Raw genomic sequence first — 24,515 nt, forward strand, 5'->3', positions numbered from 1 at the left:
GGAATATTTTACACAAGAGGACGCCATCATCATTTAATCACACAGTAAAGCTGCATGCGCTCGGGAAAAATTACGGCTGTAGTTTCCCCTTGCAGTGTTTGCAATACCATCACAGCAAGGCCATTTTGGTTAGTGTTACAAGGCCAGATCAGTCAATCATCCAGACTGTTGCCCCTGCAACTACTGAAAAGGCTGCTGCCCCTCTTCATGAATGACATGTTTGTCTGGCCTCTCAACAGATACCCTTCCATTGTGGTTGCACCTACGATATGGCTATCTGTATCGCTGAGGCACACAAGGCTCCCCACCAATGGCAAGGTCCATGGTTCTTGGGGGGGTAATGAAACATAGTTATGCAATTTTAATAAATTTATCATACACAAAGCACCTAATTTTGACTGTTGTGACCAAGTCCAGTCAAAACTGATATACAATAGATATTTTTACATAAGGTGGTCTAACAGCTCTGTTAAGATGTTCAAACAATGGATATCCAGGATGGAACGTAGCAATATTATGAGAAGTAAAGTTGTTACTCACCATATAGTGGAGATTCTGAGTCACAGATAGGCACAACAAAAAGATTTTGAAACTTAAAGCTTTTGGCCAATGGCCTCTGTCAACAATAGACACACACGTGTACACACACACTCATGCAATTGAAACCACACTGCGAGCATCAGCACCAGTGCAATCAGACTCAACCAAAGACCAAAATTGAATCTTGCCTAAGTCATTTCAATCCTCCCCAAATGCCCCCAAACCACCCCCTGTTAACTTTCCAGAGTTCCTTAACCACAAACCTTGCCTCACCATCATTCCCCAAATCCCTCAACATGCAGACTAACCTTACATCTGCAGAAAGAACTGCAGTCCAACATCTAAAATCTGATCCTGACATTGTAATCCTACCTGCGGACAAAGGCTCCACACTGTTGTTCTGAACTGCAAGGATTACCTGACGGAAGGACTCCACCAGCTGTCAAATACTTCCACCTACAAACCTTGCCACAGTGACCCCAATCCGGTAATCCAGCAGGATCTCCAGTCACTACTCAAATCCTTAGGCCCATCCCAGAACCCAGCAGGATCTCCAGTCACTACTCAAATCCTTAGGCCCATCCCAGAACCCAGCAGGATCTCCAGTCACTACTCAAATCCTTAGGCCCATCCCAGAACGTCCCCCTGGACTCCATCTCTCTACTCACCCCTGTCATTCTCTGCACTCCTCCCTTTTACATGCTTCCTAAAGTCCATTAACCTAACCACCGAGGACGCTCCATTGCTCCGTTGTTCCACTGTGACCGGTTACTGTCCCCCACTGAGAGAATCTCTGCTCTCGTAGACCAGCACCTTCAACCTATTACCCAGAACCTACCCTCCTATATAAAATATACCGACCATTTCCTCCACCGACTCTCCACAGTTCCTGTCCCTTTAGCATACGGTGCCCTGCTCATCACTATTGCCTTACCACTATTGGACATCACCTTTCCCAATGCCCGATGGATTCCAAACCGACAACCTTCTTCCTAGTCATCATGACCAACTGTATCCTCACCCACAATTACTTCTCCTTTGAAGGTATTACCTACAAACTAATCCGGGGTACGGCTAATGGCACCCGCATGGCACCACCCTATGCCAACCTCTTCGAGGGCCATCTAGAGGAATCCTTCCTAAACAGTCAGAATTCTAAACCTCTCACCTGGTTCAGATTCATTTATGACATCTTTCTTATCTGGACTGAAGGTGAAGACACCCTATCCACATTCCTCCAGAACCTCAACAACTTCTCCCCCATTTGCTTCATCTGGTCCTACTCAACCCAACAAGCCACCTTCCTAGATGTTGACCTTCACCTCATAGATGGCTACATCAGCACCTCTGCCCATATCACACCTACTAACCACTAGCAGTACCTCCACTTTGACAACTGCCACCCATTCCATATGAAGAAGTCTCTTCAATACAGCCTAGCCACCCAGGGTCATCGCATCTCTAGTGACAATCAGTCCCTCTTGAAATATACAGAGGGTTTCAGTGAAGCCTTGACTGACCGTAATTATCCTCCCAACTTTGTACAAAAACAAATCTCCCGTGCCTTATCTTTCCAGTCTCCCACCACCTCCCAAAGTCCCACAGTCCGGCCACAGAGGAACATTCCCCTTGTAACTCAGTCCTACCCAGGACTGGGGCAACTGAATTACATTCTCCGCCAGGTTTTCGATTACCTCTCATCGTGACCTGAAATGAGAAATGTCATACCCACTATCCTTCCCACCCCTCCCAAAGTTTTATTCCGCTGTCCACTGAACCTATACAATATACTCATCCATCCTTACACAAACCCTGCTCCCAATCCCTTACCTCATGGCTCATACCCCTGTAATAGACCTAGATTCAAGACCTGTCCCATTCATCCTCCCACCACCACCTACTCCAGTCTGGTCACTAAATTCACCTATCCCATCAAAGGTAGGGCTACTTGTGAAACCAGTCATGTGGTCTATAAGCTAAGCTGCAACCACTGTGCTGCATTCTATGTAGGCATGACAACCAACAGTCTGTCTGTCCACATGAATGGCCAATGACAAACTGTGGCCAAGAAACAAGTGGGCCCCTCTATTGCTGCACACGCTGCCAAACATGACATCCTTCATTTCAATGACTGCTCCACAGCCTGTGCCATATGGATCCTTCCTACCAACACCAGCTTTTCTGAATAGCGAAAATGGGAACATTCCCTGCAATATATCATATGTTCTCGTAACTCTCCTGGCCTCAACCTTTGTTAGTCGCTGTCCTCACCCATCCAGCCCCTTCCCTGCTCCCATTTCAGCACAACACAGCCGTCATTCACCCACCACACCCAGTCTTTTTTTATTTTATTATTTTTTTGTTTATTTCTCTCCTTTTCCGCTACCCCCTCCCCCCCCCCCCCCCACCCCCCCACCCCACCCCTCCCACCTTCTCTCCTGCCCTCCATCGAAACTGCAGCACTTCACTGTCTGCCAACCCCATCATACTATCACTCCCCTGCCCTGCCACAGCCTCCTCCTTTCCCCCACACAGTCACCACTCCTATCATCCACTGCTGTTGCTGCACGCAATGTGGTTTCAGTTGCCTGAGACTGCAGTCGTGTTTGTGAGTTGCATTTGAGTGAATGTGTGTGTGTGTGTGTGTGTGTGTGTGTGTGTGGGCGTGCATGCGCATGCATGCACGCGGATGTGTGTGTCAGTTGTTGACAAAGGCCATTGGCTGAAAGCTTCAAGTGTGAAAATCTTTTTGTTGTGCCTATCCGCAACTCAGCACTTGTGCTGAATGGTGAGTAGCAACTTTCCTTCTCATAATATTGTTAAAATGTTCATTTGTAGAGTAGAAGGAGTTGCCTACCAAAAAGTCATTTAGACTCTGTTTAAATCGTGCTTTATCTGTAACCACGTTTTAATGGTTGCTGGCAATTTATTGAAAATGTATGTTCCTGAATACTGGACCCCTTTTTTTGGCCAAGGTAAGTGATCTTAGGTCTTTATGTAGTTTGTTATTATTCCTAGTGTTGATAGTGCGTATTGAGCTATCGGTTGGAAACATATTAATTGCAACAAAAATCATTAAGGAATAAATATATTGAGAAGCAGTAGTTAGAATACTCAGTTCCTTGAAGAGCTCTACATGATGTTCTTGAATTTACACCACAAATGAGTATTATTATATGCTTTTGCACTTTATAAAAACTTTTGCTCGGTTTGACAAGTTACCCTAGAATATGATCCCTTATGACACGATAGAACGAAAGTAGGCAAAGTACACAAGTTTTTTATATTTATATCTCCTACATCTGACATCATTCACCCTGCAAATACAGACTTGTTGAGGCACTTCAGCAATTCTGTGGTATGCCCTTCCCAACTGAATTTATTATCGAGTTGTACTCACAGAAATTTAACACTGTCAACCTCTCTGATTTGCATGTCTTCATATGTTATACCAATGCTGGAAGGAAATCTCTTACAAAATCTCAGCTGCATATAGTGGATCTTTTCAAAGTTTAATGACAGTGAATTAGCTTTAAACCATTTATTAACATGAAAATTTGATTAGTAGTCTGTACTTGACTTGCCATTTGTTGCAATGTTTGTATCACTGGCAAATAAAACAAACTTAGCATCTGGCAATGTAACAGGTGAGATGTCATTAATGAACACAAGAAAAAGCAAGTGACACAAGATGAAATCTTAAGGAAAACCACATGTAATTAATTCCTAGTCAGATGAAGACTGATTGCTTACTACACAGTATTTCGCAATGACACCCTTTGATATCTGTTAGATAAACTCAAACCATTTCACAGCACTGCCAGTGACACCATAATGTTCCAATTTACTTAAGAGAATGCTGTGGTGTACACATTCAGAGGCTTTGACAGGTCACAGAAAATGCCAGTAGCCCCTAATTTATTATCTAGTGAATTAACTACATTCTCAAAGTAAGTGTAAACATGTTTCTCTATATCAGAAACCTTAAGAAATACAAACTGTGACTTGGGCAATATATTATTTGCAATCAGATGGTTAAGGAGATGCTTGAACACAACCTTTCCAAATAGCTGGCACAAGTGAAATTGATCAATAGTTTGTGGTACCTCCCTAACTGCCTTCTTGTAAAGAAGCTTAACTTCAGCACATTTTAGCCAGTCTGGAAATGTTCCACTGATAAGAGACTGATTACACAAATAGCTTAAGACGGAACTCAACTCACATGAGCACTATTTGATTAACTTCATTGACGTGTTATAACCACTAGAATACTTTGATTTTAAGGATTTTATGATGGATGCTACTTTGTTGGGAGATGTGAATGTCATTTCCATTTTACTGAAGTTATTTGTAAAGACTGGTCTCAGATACTCCATTGCATTGTTTATTGAACCTGATAACCTTAAGCTGTCAGTAACAGAAACAAAGTACTCATTGAAGAGGTTTGTAACTCTATGTTCACTTGTTCCTAGTGTGTCATTTGTTTTAGAGCTATCTGTTACTCTTCCTTTTTAGCCCAACCTATCTCTGCCTTTGCTATATCCCATATAGTTTTTAATTTATTGCCTGGTGTAATTATCTTTTTCTCATAATAAAGCTGCTTATATTTCTGGATTACTTGCTTCACTATTTTGCAGTATTCTTTGTAATGTACTACAATGATAACATCAGAGCTGTTCCTAGATATTAGATACAGTCTCCTTCCTGTCCCACATGAGATCTTAATTCCTTGTGTAATCCATGGTTTATTTTTAGGCTTCCATTTTTTGAGTTACCTTTAGAGGGTAACAACATTTAAAAGAGGAAATAACTTTATTAATGAATGCTTTGTACTTTCCATTCAAGTCAGAAGTATTGCAAACATATTACCAGTTCATGTCTTTGAGCAGTCCCCTATAATTCTGAATTTTTCACTTATTTATTACCCTCCTGTGCTCAGATTTAATAAATTTTATATCCTGACAAGTTTCAACTTTTAACATAAGATGCTGCATGTTATGATCAGATAGCTCATTTACTGTTGGTTTTGTGATATGACTTTTTCCCTAGATTTGTCTACAAAGATATTATCAACAGTAGTCTCAGAGCATTTACATACTTTAGTTACAAAGTCCACAGTAGGAATTAAATTGAATGATAGTATTACTGATTGCAACAATTCTTCACTGACAGAGCTTTGCAATAAATCCACATTAAAATCAACAGCAACCACTATTTCCTTGTTTTTTACTGCGAGATGGGACAATAGAGTTTCCAGATTTTTTTTGAAGAGGTTAAAGTTTCCTGAAGGTGCTCTGTATATACTTACTATTATAAAGGACTTATTATGAAATACTACTTCTGTTGGGCTCGCTTCTAAGTGCTGCTCTGAGCAAAATTTATTAATATCAATATTCTTGAAATTAAAACAGATTCTGGCGAATGTGTCAACTCCTCCTTTCATCATATTATCTCTACAGAAGTAAGAAGCTAACTTGAATCTGGTAACATTTAACATATTTTTACCAGTAGTATGAAAAAGAGAGCCTGTATTAGAATAATGAGAGGAACTAAATACAGTTTTTACCAAAATGAAATTTCCGCTTCCAAACCATTTCTAAGACTGTGTGGTCCCACATACACTAAGCTTACAAAAGGTGTCATGGGATTGTCATATGTACGTATACAGATGGCGGCAGTATCATGTACACAAGCTATAAAAGAGCAGTGCGTTGGCAGAGCTGACATTTGTACTCGGGTGATTTGTGTCAAAAGGTTGACATTCCATTTTGGAAATCAGTATTCCTCTCACCACAGACAACACAGAGGGTGACGGTCTTTGCTTAATGACTGAGAGCAGTGGCATATGTGTAGTGTCAGTGCTAAAATACAAGCAACACTGCATGAAATTACTGCAGAAATCAATGTAGGATGTGTGATGAATGTACGAGGCGTGTTTTTTAAGTAAGTACTGTTTTGAAATTAAAACGAGACGTGCTAAGATATCTCAATAACTTTATTTTTACATGAAAGCCTGTACCTTAATCTACTTTTCTACATAATTTCCATCAATATTTAAGCACTTGTCATAACATTGTACCAGTGTTTGAATACCCTCCTCATAGAAGTCTGCTGCCTGACATGTTAACCACTGCATCACCACTGTTTTGACTTCGTCATCGTCTTGAAGACGCTGACTGCCCAGGTGTTTCTTCAAGTGCAAGAACAGATGGGCCCAAGATCGGGACTGTACGTAGGATGATCTAGAGTTTCCCATCAAAAAGATGTGATGAAATCTTTGTTCTGATTCGCCACATGCAGACAGGCATTGTCTTGCAGCAAAACAATGCCCTTGCTCAACTTCCATGAACTGTTGCTTTGATTCTGGTGTGATGTAGGCCGCCTATGTTTCATTGTTCATAACAATTTGGCTTAAGAAATCATCACTGTCATTGTGGTACCGTTCAAGGAAAGTCAATGCACTGTCTAAACGTTTGGTTTTGTGCACATCCATCAACGTTTTTGGTACCCTACGTGTGCACAATTTTGGTAATTCAAGTACTCGGTCACAGTGCCATACAAAACACTACGAGAAACATTAGGAAAGTCATTCCACAAGGAGGAAATCGTAAAGCGCCTGTTTTCTCTCACCTTATTGTCCACTTCCTGCACCAAACTTTCATTAACGACCAAAGGATGCCCACTCCGTTGTTCATCATGCACATTTGTGTGGCCATCTTTAAATGCTCTCACCCACTTTCTTACCATTCCATCACTCATAATGTTTTTCTGTAAACTGCACAGATCTAATGATGAATATCGATCACTTTTAGGCCTTTAGCACTAAGAAATCTTATAACAGCCTGTACTTCACAGTCGGCGGGTCTCATGATTATCAGAGGCATCTTAAACACTCAGTACACAATGAAACAAGGAAGAATCAGACTGTAATGGTGTCAATGTGTAGATTAGGGTACAGGCTTTCATGTAAAAATAAAATTACTGAGATATCTTAGCATGTCTTTTTTTAATTTCAATATGGTACTTACTTAAAAAACACACCTCGTATTTATTAGGACAGTGTCATAAAATATGTTTTTAATGGGTTATGGCAGCAGATAGCTGATGGGAGTGCCTTTGCTAACACCAGGACATCAGCTGCAGCACCTCTCCTGGGCTTGTGACCTTATAAGTTGGACCTTAGATGACTGGAAAACTGTGTCTGGTCAGAAGAGTCCCTGTTTCAGTTGGTAAGAGCTAATGATAGGGTTTGAGTGTAGAACAGACCCCATGAAGCCATGGACCCAAGTTTTAAACGAGGCAATGTGCAAGCTGGTTGTGGCTCCATAACGGTGTGGGCTGTGTTTACATGGAACGGACTGGGTCCTCTGGTCCTACTGAACTGATCATTGACTGGAAATTGTTATGTTGGCTACTTGGACACCATTTGCAGACATTCATGGACATCATGTTCCCAAACAATGTAATTTTTATGCCATGTCACCAGGCCACAAATGTTCGCATCTGGTGCAAAGAACATTGTGGTCAATTTGAGTGAGTGATTTGGCCATTAATCTTGCCCAACATGAATCCCACTAAACACTTCTGGGACATAACTGAGAGGTTAGTTCATGCACAAAATCTTGCATCGGAAACACTTTCACAATCATAAATGGCTATAGAGGCAATGTGGCTCAATATTTCTGCAGGGGACTTCCATCAGCTTGTAGAGTCCGTGCCACATCTAACTGCTGCACTACCCCAGGCAAAAGCAGGTCTGACATGATATTATGAAGTGTCCCATAGCTTTTGTCAGCTCAGTGTAAATTGGTGTAGGAAAGAATCCAATAGGAAAGATGCATAGCAGTAATATAATTTTAGAGAAAGAGGGGAGGGAATGTAGAGGTCCAAATGTCATCAGCAGTATTTTTAATCAACGTTATGTCAGTGTAGTGGAAAAATTCATAAAAGCAACATATAGTTCACAAAAAAAAATCAAGAAATATAAATAGCATACCCAATGCCACAGATTGTATTTTTTTTTGTTGGCAGCAAGTGTATCAGAGGTAGAAAAATAATACACTCTTCAAAGCCCAAATATCACAGGAGGTCATGATAGAATATCAACTTGTGTAGCAAAATGCCTGTGCTCATCGGTTAGTAAAATCTCTGACTGACTTAATAAACTTACCTTCAGGAAATGGGATGTTTCCTAAATACCTGAACAAGAGAAAGGTTGTGTCTATTTATGAGGGTCATGGTAAGAAGAATTGTGCAAACTGTAAGCCAATTACTGTCACACCTACCTTATCTAAAATTGTGGAAATTGTCTTGAACAATAGAATATTACATTTTATAGTGAAGAATAACATAGTAACAGAGGCATCGCATGGTTTTAGAAAATGTAGGTGTATCACCACAGACATTGCTACTTATGAAGCCAATGTTATTGGTTCGGTGTATTAATAATTGAAGTCTGTGTAGTTTTCCTTGATCTCTCCAACACATTTGATTATGTGAGTCACAACAGACTAATACACAAACTAAACTGTTGTTGTATCAGGCAAAAGGCAGCTGACATAAAATCATTTGTGGAAAACAGAGAGCAGCGTCTACAAGTATAAGACCAGTGGCATTACTGTATCTGTGCGCTCTAAATTTTAACTAGTCAAGTTTGGTGTATCTCAGGGAACAGATCTGGAACCCCATCTTTTCATTTTGTGTATAAATGGTATGACATCAGTATGAGGTGAGAATTTAATAATGTTTACAGTAAAAAGTGATACAGTAAAAGAAGAAATGAAATCAATTGCTTCTGCTTTTTTTTTTAAGGGTGGTTTACAAATATTTCTGTGAAAACAATTTATTTGTAAATGGAAATAAGACAGCATACATACATACAGTTACAAGCAAGTAAAACTGCAAAGACTAAAAATATCTCCCTTAAACTAGGTAATTCAATTCTTAAAGAAGTAGAGAATTCTATGGTGTCATTATTGATTAATGGTTGATGTGGGTGAACCACTGAAAAGGTGAGTGAAATAATAATTAGTGTAAGCAGTATTGAGAAACACCTGAAACTGTTAAAACTGAATAAAGTTCCAGGACCCAATGGAATCTCTATTACATTCTATATCAAATTTATGGCTGAGTTATTCCCTCTTCTAACTATAATCTATTGTAGATCCTTCAAACTAAAATCTATGCCCAGTTCTTGGAAAAAAGCATAGTCATACCCATCTACAACAAGGGTAGTAGAAGTAATCCACAAAACTACTGTTCAACATCCTTGACACATATTTGTTGTTGAATCTTAGAACTTATTCTGAGCTCAAACAAATGAATTTCTCAAACAGAGTGACCTCTTCCATGCCAACCAGCAGAGACTCTAAACACATCGAACATGTGAAACCCAGGTAGCACTTTTCTTACATGACATACTGAATGCTTTGGGTCAAGTTAGTTAGGTGGATGCAGTATTTATTGATTTCCGAAAAGCATTTGACTCAGTATCATACCTATGCTTATTGTCAAAAGTGCAATCATATGAAGTTTCAGGTGAAATATGTGGATGGCTTGAGGATTTTTTGGTAGGGAGGATGCAACATGTCATCTTGGATGGCTAGTCATCATTATACACACATCAAAAAAGGTTTGCATCACCTTGGTTCCGAGAGTTCTGGAACCTATACAGTAAATTGGAATAGAGTTCAACATAAACATCCTTTCTGCCCTGTGTATTGCTCATGAAAAAACCACATTGAATGTTGTACCACCACATAGTGAGACCTTCAAAGGTGGTGGTCCAGATTGCTGTACATACCGGTAATTCTAATACCTAGTAGCATGTCCTCTTACATTGATGCATGCCGTAATCCATTGCGGCATACAATCCACAAGTTCATCAAGGCACTGTTGGTCCAGATTGCCCCACTCCTCAATGGCAATTTGGTGTAGATCCCTCAGAGTGGTTGGTGGGTCATGTCGTCCATAGACAGCCCTTTTCAACCTATCACAGGCATGTTTGAAAGGGTTCATGTCTGGAGAACACACTGGCCACTCTAGTCAAGCGATGTCATTATCCTGAAGGACGTGAATTGGCTATGAAACACTTATTAATGTCAGTAAAAATTTGATTAGCTGCCCTTTCTAAATTTATATTTGATTTACTATTTATTGCAAAGCTTGTATCATCTGCAAATAAGACCAATTTGGCATCTGGTAATGTAACAGATGTCAGGTCACTAATATACACAAGAAAAAGTAGTGGTCCTAGTATGGAACCTTGGGGAACACCACATGTAATTTCTTCCCAGTCAGATGATGTCTGATTGCATACTGCTGAAGTGTTACGTAATGACACCCTTTGTTTTCTTTTAGTAAGATATGGCTGAAACCACTTTGCAGCACTACCATTGATGCCATAATATTTTAATTTACTTAAAAGAACACTGTGATCCACACAGTCAAAAGCCTTTGACAGATCGCAGAATATGCCAGTTGCCTCTAATTTGTCGTCTAATGAATTAAGGACATTTTCTCTGTAAGTGTAAATAGCCTTCTCAATATCAGAACCCTTAAGAAACCCAAACTGTGACTTTGACAAAAAAATTGTTTAAATGGCTCTGAGCACTATGGGACTTAACTACTGTGGTCATCAGTCCCCTAGAACTTAGAACTACTTAAACCTAACTAACCTAAGGACATCACACACATCCATGTCCGAGGCAGGATTCGAACCTGCGACTGTAGCGGTCACGCGGTTCTGGACTGTAGCGCTTAGAATCTCTCGGCCACTTCAGTTGGCTGTGACTTTGACAGTATGTTCTTTTCATTAAGGTGCTTAAGTAGATGATTGAACATAACCTTTTCAAAGATATTTGAAAAAGCTGGCAAAAGTGAGATCTGTTAGTAATTTGACGGCATTTCATTGTCCCCTTTCTTGTGGAGAGATATAACTTCAGCATATTTAAGCCAGTCCGGGAATGTTCCTGTGATAAGTGATTGATTACACAAATAACCACTAGAATGCTCTGATTTCAAGGACTTTATGATGGATTCTATTTATTTGGGTGAAGTAAGTGTCAATTCAATTTTACTGAGATTGTTTGTGTGCACTGGTCTCAGATATTCCATTGCATTTTTTACTGAACCTGACAACCCCATGCTATCAGTAACAGAGACAAAATACTTGTTTAAATGGTTTGCAACACAACATGTGTTTGTTATGAGGGTTTCATTTATTTTTAGAGCTATTTGTTCCTCCTCATGTCTGGTCCTACCTGTCTCTGACTTAATATTGTTTTTATTTTATTGCTGGATGTATTTATCTTCTTCTCATAATGCAGATTCCTGGATAATGTTCTTCAATATTTTGCAGTAATTATTGTAATGAGCTATGATGCTAGTATCAAAGGTGTCCCTACATATCAGATAGTGTTTCCTTTTTGCCTCACATGATATCTTTATCTTGTGTGATCCATGGTTTCTTATTAGACTTCTGCTTAATTTGCGTTACCTTCAGGGGAAAACAATTTTCAAATCAGGTGATAACTTTATTAATGAATGTTTTGTATTTTCCATTTGTGTCTTGGATGCTGTAAACATCCATCCAAATAATTTCTTTGAGCACTTTCCTAAATTTCTCAGTTTTTGACTGTTTTATTGGCCTTCTGTACTCCGTTCTGATAGATGTTTTACCCTGACAATTTTCAAGATTTAATGTTAGGTGTTGCATGTCATGGTCAGATAGCGCAGATAGCTTTGGTTCAATCTGAGGTACCTGGACACTTCCCTTGTTGAGAGACCTTCCTGGCACAAAGTAACAATGTGGACATGATCAAACCACAGTATTGACCATATAGGCATGGTTGAACTACAGACAACATGATCCGTGCACCTCCTTCTTGGTGGAATGACTGGAACTGATCGGCTGTTGGATAGCCTCCGTCTAATAGGTGATGCTCATGGACAGTTGTTTACATGTTTGGGTGGGTTTGGTTCAAATGGCTCTGAGAACTATGGGACTTAAAATCTGAGGTCATCAGTCCCCTACAACTTAGAACTACTTAAACCTAACCAACCTAAGGACATTACACACATCCATGCCTGAGGCAGGATTGGAACCTGCGACCGTAGCTGTTGTGCGGTTCCAGGCTGAAGCACCTAGGGTCACTCGGCCACAGCGGCTGGCTGGGTGGGTTTAGTGACACCTCTGAACAGTCAAAGGGGTTGTGTCTGTGATACAATATCCACAGTCAGTATCTATCTTCAAGAGTTCTGGGAACCGGGGTGTATGTGGAAGTAACTTCAGGTGTGCCCCAGGGTTGTGTGTTGTGACCCCTGCTGTTCTCGTTGTATCTTAATGACCTTACAGACAATATTAATAGTAAACTCAGGCTTTTTCAGATGATGTAATTATCTATAATGAAGTACTGTCTGAAAGAAGCTGTGTAAATATTCAGTCAGATCTTGACAAAGATTTCAAAGTGATGCAAAGAGTGGCAGCTTTTTTAAAATGATCAAAAATGTAAAACTGTGCACTTGAGAAAACAAAAAGCATAGTATCATATGACTATAATAGCAATGAGTCACTTTTGGGACTGGCCATCTTGTACAAATACCTGGGTGTAACACTTTGTAGGAATATGAAATGGAATGACCACATAGGCTCAACTGTAGAATACTGAGGAAGTACAATTGGTCTACAAAGGAGATTGCTTACAAATCAATCATGTGTCCAGTTCTAGTATACTGCTCAGGTGTGTGGGATACATACCAAACAATACTAACAGGAAATATAGAATATCTACTGAGAAGGGCAGCATGGATGGTCACAGATTTGTTTGATCTATGGTAGAGTATCACAGAGATGCTACAGAAACTGAACTGGCAGACTCTGGAAGATAAATGTAAACTATCCTGAGACAGTCTACTAACAAATTTTTAAGAATTGGCTTTAAATGATGACTCTAGGAATATACTTAAACCGCTCACATAGGAATCATGAGCATAAGATTAGAATAATTACAGCACGCGCAGAGTCATCCAAACAATCATTTTTTGCATGATCCATATGTGAGTGGAACAGGAAGAAACACTAATAATTGGTACAATGGGATGTACACTCTGCCATGCTCTTCACAGCAGTTTGCAGGGCATAGATGTAGATGTAGATGTTGGCAGTGAGTTGTCTAATGTTATATGTGAACCCTCTTTGCTGTATATGCAACATCTAGTGCTACATCACAGGCCTACAGGTTAGTGATTATACAGTATATTGGACATTCTTTCACAGCTTTGCCACAACAGCAGACCTGGGAACACACAAGCTAGTAGTACTGATAGTGTAACAGTCATCACCAGCAGGAAATATTTTCAGTGTCATCAAGGGTTTGGGAATAAGGTTAATAGCATGCTTTCCAGTGCAGGCTGAGTTTTTGATTCCATTTCATGAACAATTTTTTGAGGACTGACCCAGTTGCCTTATGCAGATGATGCAAGATGAGTTGTTATGCACACTTGCTGCCTCAGCTCCAGCTCCCAGCACCTGAAGGGGGCAGCTGGGTCAGTCTTTGAAATATTGCACATAAAATGGAATCCACAACTTAGCTATCACATATAGTTTAAACTACTTAGTTTGAACTACTACACAGTGTTTGGAAGGAAGATTTTCCAGACATAACTGTAGATTCATTATTTATGGGGTTGTTAATGTTGATTTTCCATAATGCAGAACTCATAAAGAAGATCTACTATCATGATATCCAACAGTGCAGTTCCTGATGAGGGTTGAAGGACATGTGTAACAGGCAGTAGTCATTATATTTAACTACTTTTAGTGGTTTACTTGAAAAATAGAAAATAAATGATTTAACTTGTTATAATGGTAAAATGGAAGAACGGTAATGACAGAATGGTAAGTTATAACTCAGTTAGAATCTTTATGGAGAACTTGGAGGAGGAACAATATGCAGAAATCTCTGGATGGAGTAGCACGTAAAATAAGGGAAAGCCAAGTGCTCAACTATAGCGGACTGCCTGAAAGCTAGTGTGAATGCTGTTTTTTGTTCTGTGTTTCTATTCTCCACACATCCTCATTTTATGATAGTTAGATAGAGACATATAAAGTGACAAAAAATTAATTCTTTCTTAAACATACCCTGATACCACTTTGAATCCTGCATTTAATTCGCACAGTTAAAATCTTCCTCTCCCCTTAAATAGATGAGAATAAAATTAAGTAGAAGCAGGGCTTAAAGGCAGGTAACACTAATAAGAGTTAATTTATATTGTATCCAGGAAGATGTATTCAGAATAAAAGGTAAAAGCTGTCATCAACTCAAGGACTGGTTTGAACACCCAATTCAAAGCAAGCTTGTCAAAAATGTATGAGAGATTTATTTTCACTTCATCTTTATTGCTGTCAGTTTGACTACAAGACCTTTCTCATAACTTCAGGATATGATCTTTATCTAATTTTTTAATCACCATATCTAACTTCTCATTTCCTTACTTTAATTTTCCTCACATCTGGTTAACCATAATTCCATTGTCTATCTGTAGCTCAAGAAGGGTGAAACCTGTGGTCTTCTTTTCAGGATGCACTACCCATTGCTTATACGATTGAAGAAAGGTAATTTTAGAATGGTTGTTCATCCTCATTCTCTATTATTCTAGAGTTCTTTGTTTAAAGAAAGAAAAATGGTAATACAGTAGCGTCCTGTTAATCTGAACTAATTGGGACCAGATCTTGTTCAGATTACCAATTTGTTCGGATTAGCTGGAATTTCAGGGAGTTTCAGGGAGAGCATAAGGGAACAATTGACAGGAATGGGGGAAAGAAATACAGTAGAAGAAGAATGGGTAGCTCTGAGGGATGAAGTAGTGAAGGCAGCAGAGGATCAAGTAGGTGAAAAGACGAGGGCTAATAGAAATCTTGGGTAACAGAAGAAATGTTGAATTTAATTGATGAAAGGAGAAAATATACAAATGCAGTAAATGAAGCAGGCAAAAAGGAATACAAACGTCTCAATAATGAGATTGATGGGAAGTGCAAAATGGCCAAGCAGGGATGGCTAGAGGACAAATGTAAGGATGTAGAGGCTTGTCTCACTAGGGGTAAGATAGATACTGCCTACAGGAAAATTAAAGAGACCTTTGGAGAGAAGAGAACCACTTGTATGAATATCAAGAGCTCAGATGGCAACCCAGTTCTAAGCAAAGAAGGGAAGGCAGAAAGGTGGAAGGAGCATATAGAGGGTTTATACATGGGCGATGTACTTGAGGACAATATTATGGAAATGGAAGAAGATGTAGATGAAGATGAAATGGGAGATAAGATACTGCGTGAAGAGTTTGACAGAGCACTGAAAGACCTGAGTCGAAACAAGGCCCCGGGAGTAGACAACATTCCATTAGAACTACTGATGGCCTTGGGAGAGCCAGCCATGACAAAACTCTACCATCTGGTGAGCAAGATGTATGAGACAGGCGAAATACCCACAGACTTCAAGAAGAATATAATAATTCCAATCCCAAAGAAAGCAGGTGCTGACAGATGTGAAAGTTCCCGAACAATCAGTTTTTAATACGTCACGAATGCAAAATACTAATGCGAATTCTTTACAGACGAATGGAAAAACTGGTAGAAGCCGACCTCGATGAAGATCAGTTTGGATTCCGTAGAAATGTTGGAACATGTGAGGCAATACTGACCCTACGACTTATCTTAGAAGCTAGATTAAGGAAAGGCAAACCTACGTTTCTAGCATTTGTAGACTTAGAGAAAGCTTTTGACAATGTTGACTGGAATACCCTCTTTCAAATTCTGAAGGTGGCAGGGGTAAAATACAGGGAGCGAAAGGCTATTTACAATTTGTACAGAAACCAGATGGCAGTTATAAGAGTCGAGGGGCATGAAAGGGAAGCAGTGGTTGGGAAAGGAGTGAGACAGGGTTGTAGCCTCTCCCCGATGTTATTCAATTGTATATTGAGCAAGCAGTAAAGGAAACAAAAGAAAAATTCGGAGTAGGTATTAAAATTCATGGAGAAGAAGTAAAAACTTTGAGGTTCGCCGATGACATTGTAATTCTGTCAGAGACAGCAAAGGACTTGGAAGAGCAGTTGAATGGAATGGACAGTGTCTTGAAAGGAGGATATAAGATGAACATCAAAAAAAGCAAAACGAGGATAATGGAATGTAGTCAAATTAAATCGGGTGATGCTGAGGGAATTAGATTAGGAAATGAGACACTTAAAGTAGTAAAGGAGTTTTGCTATTTAGGGAGTAAAATAACTGATTATGGTCAAAGTAGAGAGGATATAAAATGTAGACTGGCAATGGCAAGGAAATTGTTTCTGAAGAAGAGAAATTTGTTAACATCGAGTATTGATTTAAGTGTCAGGAAGTCGTTTCTGAAAGTATTTGTATGGAGTGTAGCCATGTATGGAAGTGAAACATGGACGATAACCAGTTTGGACAAGAAGAGAATAGAAGCTTTCGAAATGTGGTGCTACAGAAGAATGCTGAAGATAAGGTGGGTAGATCACATAACTAATGAGGAGGTATTGAATAGGATTGGGGAGAAGAGAAGTTTGTGGCACAACTTGACTAGAAGAAGGGATAGGTTGGTAGGACATGTTTTGAGGCATCAAGGGATCACAAATTTAGCATTGGAGGGCAGCGTGGAGGGTAAAAATCGTAGAGGGAGACCAAGAGATCAATTCACTAAGCAGATTCAGAAGGATGTAGGTTGCAGTAGGTACTGGGAGATGAAGAAGCTTGCACAGGATAGAGTAGCATGGAGAGCTGCATCAAACCAGTCTCAGGACTGAAGACCACAACAACAACAACATAGCTGGAATTATGGTGACGAGTTTTGAGAATGAAGTATACCGAGCAGATAAGTAGGTACACCATGGTATCAAATGGGAACAAGTGTGGGAACAATGGCTCACTCTCACGCCCTGCCCTTGTTGAGACCTTTGTAGTGTCTGAGGTCAGTGCACTGTCAGTTGGCTTGCAAAGCACTTGGTTATGTTAGTTATCAATCCCTGGCATGCATAACAGTTGAATTGTGTTTGTTCAGGTGTAGTGGTGTACATATTTTTGTCATGAGTAAAAAGAAACATACAACATTAACTCTCAAAGAAAAACTGAATGCTTTGAAGCAGATAGACGATGGTGAGAATGTATCTAAACTGGCAATGGAACTGGGTGTTGGTAAAGCAACCATTTGGGATTGGAAGAAGAACAGAGTGAAGCTTGAACAGTCCTGTGCAACATCTTCAGGAAAAACACTCAAAATATGGCAGACTTTGAAACAGTCCCAGTACGATAAAGTGGGTGAAGCTCTTTTCCTTTGGTTTATGCAGGAAAGAGAAAGGGGAACTTGCTTGAGTGGAGCACTGGTCAGGAGAAGGCTGTTTACCTGAACAAGTTAATGAATGGTGATGAGTCTTTTAGTCTGAGTATGGGTTGTTTGGACAGATTCAAAAAACGTCATGGAATCCGTCAGCTAACAATTACTGGAGAGAAGCTTTCTTCTGACAATGATGCATCAAAGGAATACTGGGGTGAGTTTGAAAAAATGATAAGAGAGGGACAGTATTCTCCCCAACAAATTTATAACACTGATGAGACTGGCCTTAATTTTAGGGAATTGCCGACAAAAAGCCTGGCATCAAAAGCAGAAGAACATGCTTCTGGTTTTAAAATGTGCAAAGATCATGTGACTTTATTAGCATACAGCAATGCTGCTGGTAATCACGAGCTGCCTTTAATGCTGATCAGAAAATCTGCTAGGTCCAGAGCTTTTAAAAACTGCAACATGAAGTCCCTGCCCATATATTATCGCAACCAGAAAAAAGCATGGGTGGATGGTAAGCTGTTCAAAGAATGGTTTCATGGCCAGTTTGTTCCCTCTGTTCAATGGTTTTCTAAGGAAAATCATTTGTCTCCCTGTGCAGTCCTTTTGGCTGATATCACACCATCTCACCCCAGCACTGAGGAATTATGTGATGGAGAAATTGTGGCAAAGTTTATGCCACCAAATGTTACACAACTTCTACAGCCGATGGATCGGGGTGTACTGCAAACATTAAAACTGATTTACAGAAAACAATTTTTAAGAATGCTGATTGAAGATGATAGCATTCCTTTAGTGGACAAAATAAAAAAGATGAGTGTGAAGGATGTTGTTTATTGGGCCACTGAGGCATGTCAGAATATTTCAGAAAATACTCTCAGAAAATTGTGGAGAAACCTGTGGACATCTCTTGAATTTCAGGACAACCTAGCTCAAAATGAAGAGGAAAATCTACTACAAACGCTACAGACAACCCCTGGATGTGTAGGAGATAGTGAAGGAGATGTAGATGAGTTGATGACAGCAGATGAGGCATGTGTGGAGAACCTTACTGATGCTGCTTTAGTTGCTGCTGTGACTCAAGACCAGGAAGAAGTGGACTACTGTGACGGAAGTGTCAATGAGCCTGAAAGTGACAAAGGAGAGCTGGTGCCACACAGTGACACAGCACAGGTCTCTGACCTCATGCTACGTTATTTGGAGCAACAGCCCACTGCTACACCTGCCAATTTGATGTTTATGAGATGATGGCGCAACTATGTGTCACATAACAGACTATCTTCATTACACCAAAATACAATGACTGAGTTTTTGTCATCTAAAAAGTAAGGATAAAATATCTGCTGTATTTTAGTAAGTTTGACAGATTTTCTTTCATTGTTATGCATTTTTTAAACCTAATGTTTTCTTGTCAATTTTTCGAATACATCTTTACTGTCCTGTGTAAATTAAAATAGTGTGTATGTACAGCAGTTTACTGCACAGTTTTTCACACTTAGAATAACGTTTTTCATGTTTGGATTAACCAAACGTTCAGATGCCAGGGTTCAGATTAATGGGCCTCTGCTGTAATTGGACTTTTAATATTTTGGGCATTATGGGATTTATATTCCTCATTATTCAGTAAACATTCCTCCAAGTCAGTAGCAGAAAGTTACATTTCTCACACTGAATTTTCAAAGTCATATATTTATAAGTTGTGGGGAACTGTTATTATAAATATATTATGAACTTTATGGAGCTGAATTATAATCTCTTATTTTTATATAATCTATGGACTTACTTTCTTTACATCAAAAGCACTGTCTTCTGGAAAGTCAAGGAGATCTGCAGGAATCTCTGCAGTATCACAGATAGTCTTCATTCGCTTTCCATATGCTCCATTTGACACAATTAGTAACTGTAAAACACAAAAAACACATGCCTTCTGATAATAGTTAAAACTTTTAATAATAATAATAATAATAATAATAATAATAATAATGTTTTTATTCATAATATCTTTACAGTCTTGGACTAGAGATCAGAAATGGAGTAAGTATGACTCTAACATTGTGGCTTGCATACATTAGAAAGTAAGGCACCCCTTCCTTCCTGCTACAATTCTGTGATTGCAATGAATCTGGGAACAGTGGTGCTGTGGTCACTTCCTACTCATTGGTCTGTTCTCTCTTACTGAAGCATGTGGGAGAGTGTAAGGCTAGTTGTGGCTTAGTACAGAAGTTGAATGTGTGGTCTTGCTGTAGTAAAGGAGCAATGACAGTGTGAAAATGGCTAAGTGTCTGGATCAGATGGTCTCTAATGAATCTGTGTTTTGTGAGACTGTGGTGGGTGTAAGACAAAAATTAAGCAATGCAGTGTATACAAATGAAAATGTGCTCCTTAAGAGGAAGAGTGGTGTCTGGATAAAAGTTCAATACTATAGTCCATGCTTCAGAGAAAAACTTAGAAGTTTGTCCAATGCAAAGAAAATGATTCTATTCTTGTTTATTCCACCTCCAAGATGAGGAAACATATGTGCTCTGTCAAACAAAAACAGAGTACCGAGCAATGTCACTGCTGTGTCCCTGCAATCAAAAAGTGCACTATTTGTGTTTTTTTTGGGGCATGACAAATTGTGAATATGGGTTCTGGTCTCTGTAGTTGTACATAATAATCATCATGTCCAATGGTTGCATACATAGCAGCAGTGCCACGAGTTATATTTGTGGAGTTATATTTGTGAAGTCATATACTCACTTTCATTTCTACTGTAGTACAGACCACTTTTGCTCTACAACAGATTCAAGTGACAAGTTTTCATTTAAATGGGCAGTGGCATAGACTGGTGAACCGAGTCTCTGAGCATATGGAAACAACGAGTTTGAAGTTTATGTCATACAATCCAGTGGTGAGTTTAAAGTGAATATACAGAGTGAATTTCTGATTTCTGTTTTGGACATAGTTCATTTCATTTACAACAATGATACCATCCATGCATAGAATGAATATTCAGAAAGTAGCACATTAGATACTACTGTATAAACATTTATCACTTTGAATATACTGCAATATACAGAAGCAGTCCTATCAATAATGAAGTTCCAAATCCTTGAGTAAGTATAAACATCTTGTAATTAACAATCTTTTCAATGTGCCCTTATAAATGTTTCCATGCAGTAGTTTTATATTATTTGCCAACCCCTAAGGAACTGTCTTCCAGCTGCAAGTGGGCTGTGATCTGTAACTCTTTTATTACTCAATATAACAGGTTAGATAAGTTACTCACCATCTGGCAGCAAGAAAAAATACATAAAAGACAGGGAAACACATGAGCTTTTGGAGCCATTGCCTCCTTCTTCTGGCAGAAGGGTTGAAGTGGAAGAAGTGAAAGAAAGAGTTAAGAAGGAAAGGGGCTGGAGAGATTTACAAAATGGGAAAAGTTATGGAAAAGTCATCCAGAGTACCATGTCTATCAGCAGTGTCAGAAGGTGGGATGGGGAGATGGAATGGGGAGGTGGGAGAAAGAAGGAACAAAGAGGAGAGGAGTGGGGAAAGATGACCAGGTGCATTGGCAGAGGGAGGCAAACAAAGAGGGAGGGAGACAGGAATGGGGAGGAGATTGTAAGGCAGAGGAGGTAGAAACTGTTGGGTAGAGGGTGTGGTGGCTGTGTGTTACTGTAGGTCAAGACTGGAATGATTACAGGAGTGGAGAATTTGTTGTAAGGAAAACTCCCATCTTTGCAATTCAGAAAATCTGGTGGTGGAGGGGAGGATCCAGATCGCTCAGGTAGTGAAGCAGCCATTAAAATCAAGCACGTTATGTTCAACTGCAACAGGGTGGTCTACTTTGTTCTTGGCCACAATTTGGCAGTGGCTGTTCATCCTGGTGGAATGCTAGTTGGTAGTCGTACAAATATAAAAAGCTGTGCAGTGCTTGCAGCAGAGCTGGTAAATGACATGGCTGCTTTCACAGATGGCCCAGCCACTGATCCTCGCTCCTCCCACCTAACCACCTGTTGGTCACATTCCAGGTATTCCTTACCTCCAACTTAGCCCCATCATCCTTCCTCAGGGGCGTTTCTCAGAACACCAATTTTACATAAGAAGAAAGAATAGCCATACATAACTTCAGAACAAGTCCTAAAATAATCATTCTACCTGCAGACAAATGTTCCAACCCTGTTGTTACGAATCACAGTAACTACCTAACAGAAGGCCTCAGCCAATTTTCTGACTCCTCCACTTATAGCTCTGCCAGAATGATCCCATCCCAGAGATTCAACACAACCTGCTTAAAGCCTCAGGCCTTTCCCAGAACCTCTTACCTGAATCCATTTCTGTCCTCACCCCTATGACACCCTGCATGTAACTAGCCTCCCATGTCAAAGATACCAACCACTTCCATTGCTACCTACCACCATCCCAACCCCTTTGCCTCCTGGATCCCTACTCGTCACTGTTGAAGCCACGTTTCTACACACCAAGAGCCCTCATGCCCATTGTCTTACTGCTATCGAACACTACCCATCCCAAGCATCCTTCAGATTCCAAAATACACTACACCATTCCTCACACATCTTACTAAATTTATCCTAACCCACAATCAACTCTCCTCTGAAGGGAAGGCTTGTAAACAAATCCACGACACAGCCATGGGCACCTGCATGGCACCCTCTTAGCCAACCTGTTTATAGACCATCTAGAGGAGACTTTCCTAGCCTCCAAAATCACTAAACCTCTAGTGTGGTTTAGGTTCACTGCTGCTATCTTCATGATCTGGAACTGAGGTCAAGACACCCGATCTTCATTCTTTCACAACCTCAAAATCATTTCTCCCATCTGCTTCAACTGATCCTCTTCAATGCAGCATGCCACTTTCATAGACACTGACCTTCTCCTCTCTGATGGCTCCATCTTCAACACTGTCCACATGAAACCCTCCAACCACCAACAGTATTTGCATTTCGACAACTGTCACACCTTTCACACCAAAAAATCCCTCCCATACAGCCTGACCAGCTGGGGAGGGCATATCTGCCCAATACACCGAGGGAATCACCAAGGCCTTGACAGAAAGGCACTAACCACACACCTAGTCTGCATACGGGTCTACTGTGCCATTTCCCCTCGAACCCCCCAATCCTTCCACCATCCCCAAGAACCAGCCACAAAGGAGTGCCCCCCTCATCACCCAGTACCACTCTGAACTTTAAACAACTGAACCACATCCTTCACCAGGGCTTTGATTACCTATCATCATGCCCAGAAATGAAGAACATCCTACCTGAGATTTTTCCCACCCCTCCTAAAGTGGTGTTCCATCACCCACCCAACCTCCACAACATCCTAGCCTATCCATATGCAACTTCCAATCCCAACCCCTTGCCACAAGGAACATATCTCTGTGGAAGACGCAGGTGCAAGACCTGCCCAATGCACCCCCATAGAACTTAATATTCCAGTCAAATTACAGGTTTATCTTATCCCATCAGTGGCATCGGCCACGGTGTCATAAGATGTGGCCAGGACTCCATTTTGGCCACCTGCCATATCCCCGCACCCATACGAGGTCGTCGGTGATGAACCGGCCAAGCGAAGGCACCCGCGGCCATGAGGTGGAAGGCCGCAGAAGATGATGTAGCGTGCGGGGCTGTCAGCCATGTAAGAGCTCAGCCAGGCTGTGGTCACCCATGGGGGTGAAACGGTAAGAAGCCAGAAATTGGAGAAGTGCATCATCAGCAGAAGAAGTCAGGAGTTTCTTCATCTGAGCCTTAAATGTGCGGACCAGTCGTTCAGCCTCACCGTTTGACTGTGGAGGGGCCATGACATGCATGACGCCACGACGGGCACAAAAATCCGCAAAATCGGAAGAGGCAAATTGCGGACCATTATCAGTAACAAGAGTAGAGGGAAGACCTTCCAATGAGAAAATGCAAGCTAGAGCATTGGTGGTTGCCGCAGTGGTAGGCGACGTGCAACGGACAATGAAAGGAAAGATAGAGTAGGTGTCAATAATGCAAGAGACACCTCAGCGCCCTTGGTGAAGGAGGCGCAAGACCGAAGCACGCAAAGACGCAGGTACCACAACACGCGGCGAAGCATTGTCGGTGGAAAGGAGGGTAACACCAACCCTAGCCTTGAGGCGGTAACGTAAAGTGTAGTAGTTCCGCAATGGAACAGAAATCTTAGCAGATGGACGATCTGGCCAACCCTTCTGAATACAGCGTAAAACCCGGTAGAGGGTAGGGTCAGAACCCGTAGCAGCCGCCTGCCGGTACCTGGTGATGGGGAACCCGTCCACAACCCGCTGCTCGGCAACATCCAGATGGAAACACAAAAGTTCATCCCTATCGAATGCCAGATCAGGTCCCATGGGAAGGCGAGACAGTGCATCAGCATTTGCATGTTGAGCCATCAGCCAGAAATGAATCTCATAATTGAAACGAGACAAGTAAAGAACCCAACGCTGGAGACGGTGTGCAGCCTTGTCGGGAAGTGAAGTTGATGGATGAAACAAGGAAACAAGTGGTTTGTGATCCGTAACAAGATGAAATTTGAATCCATAGAGAAAAACACCAATCTTATGAAGAGCATAAATAATGGCCAAAGCCTCTTTTTCAATTTGAGAATACTTTTTTTGGGCAT

The 24,515-nt window shown here is 40.6% G+C and overlaps 1 protein-coding gene across 1 annotated transcript in view; it reads right to left on the reverse strand.

Moving 5' to 3' along the window:
* Window positions 1–24,515, reverse strand: part of LOC124804844 (2-aminoethylphosphonate--pyruvate transaminase-like) — a 110,395-nt gene that overhangs the window by 21,187 nt on the left and 64,693 nt on the right. The window contains exon 4 of the mRNA XM_047265194.1: window positions 19,672–19,788. Coding sequence (XP_047121150.1) covers window positions 19,672–19,788 — 117 coding nt within the window. The remainder of the gene's footprint in view (window positions 1–19,671; window positions 19,789–24,515) is intronic.

This window comes from Schistocerca piceifrons, chromosome 7 (assembly GCF_021461385.2).
Source record: "Schistocerca piceifrons isolate TAMUIC-IGC-003096 chromosome 7, iqSchPice1.1, whole genome shotgun sequence".
Classification (NCBI taxonomy): domain Eukaryota; kingdom Metazoa; phylum Arthropoda; class Insecta; order Orthoptera; family Acrididae; genus Schistocerca; species Schistocerca piceifrons.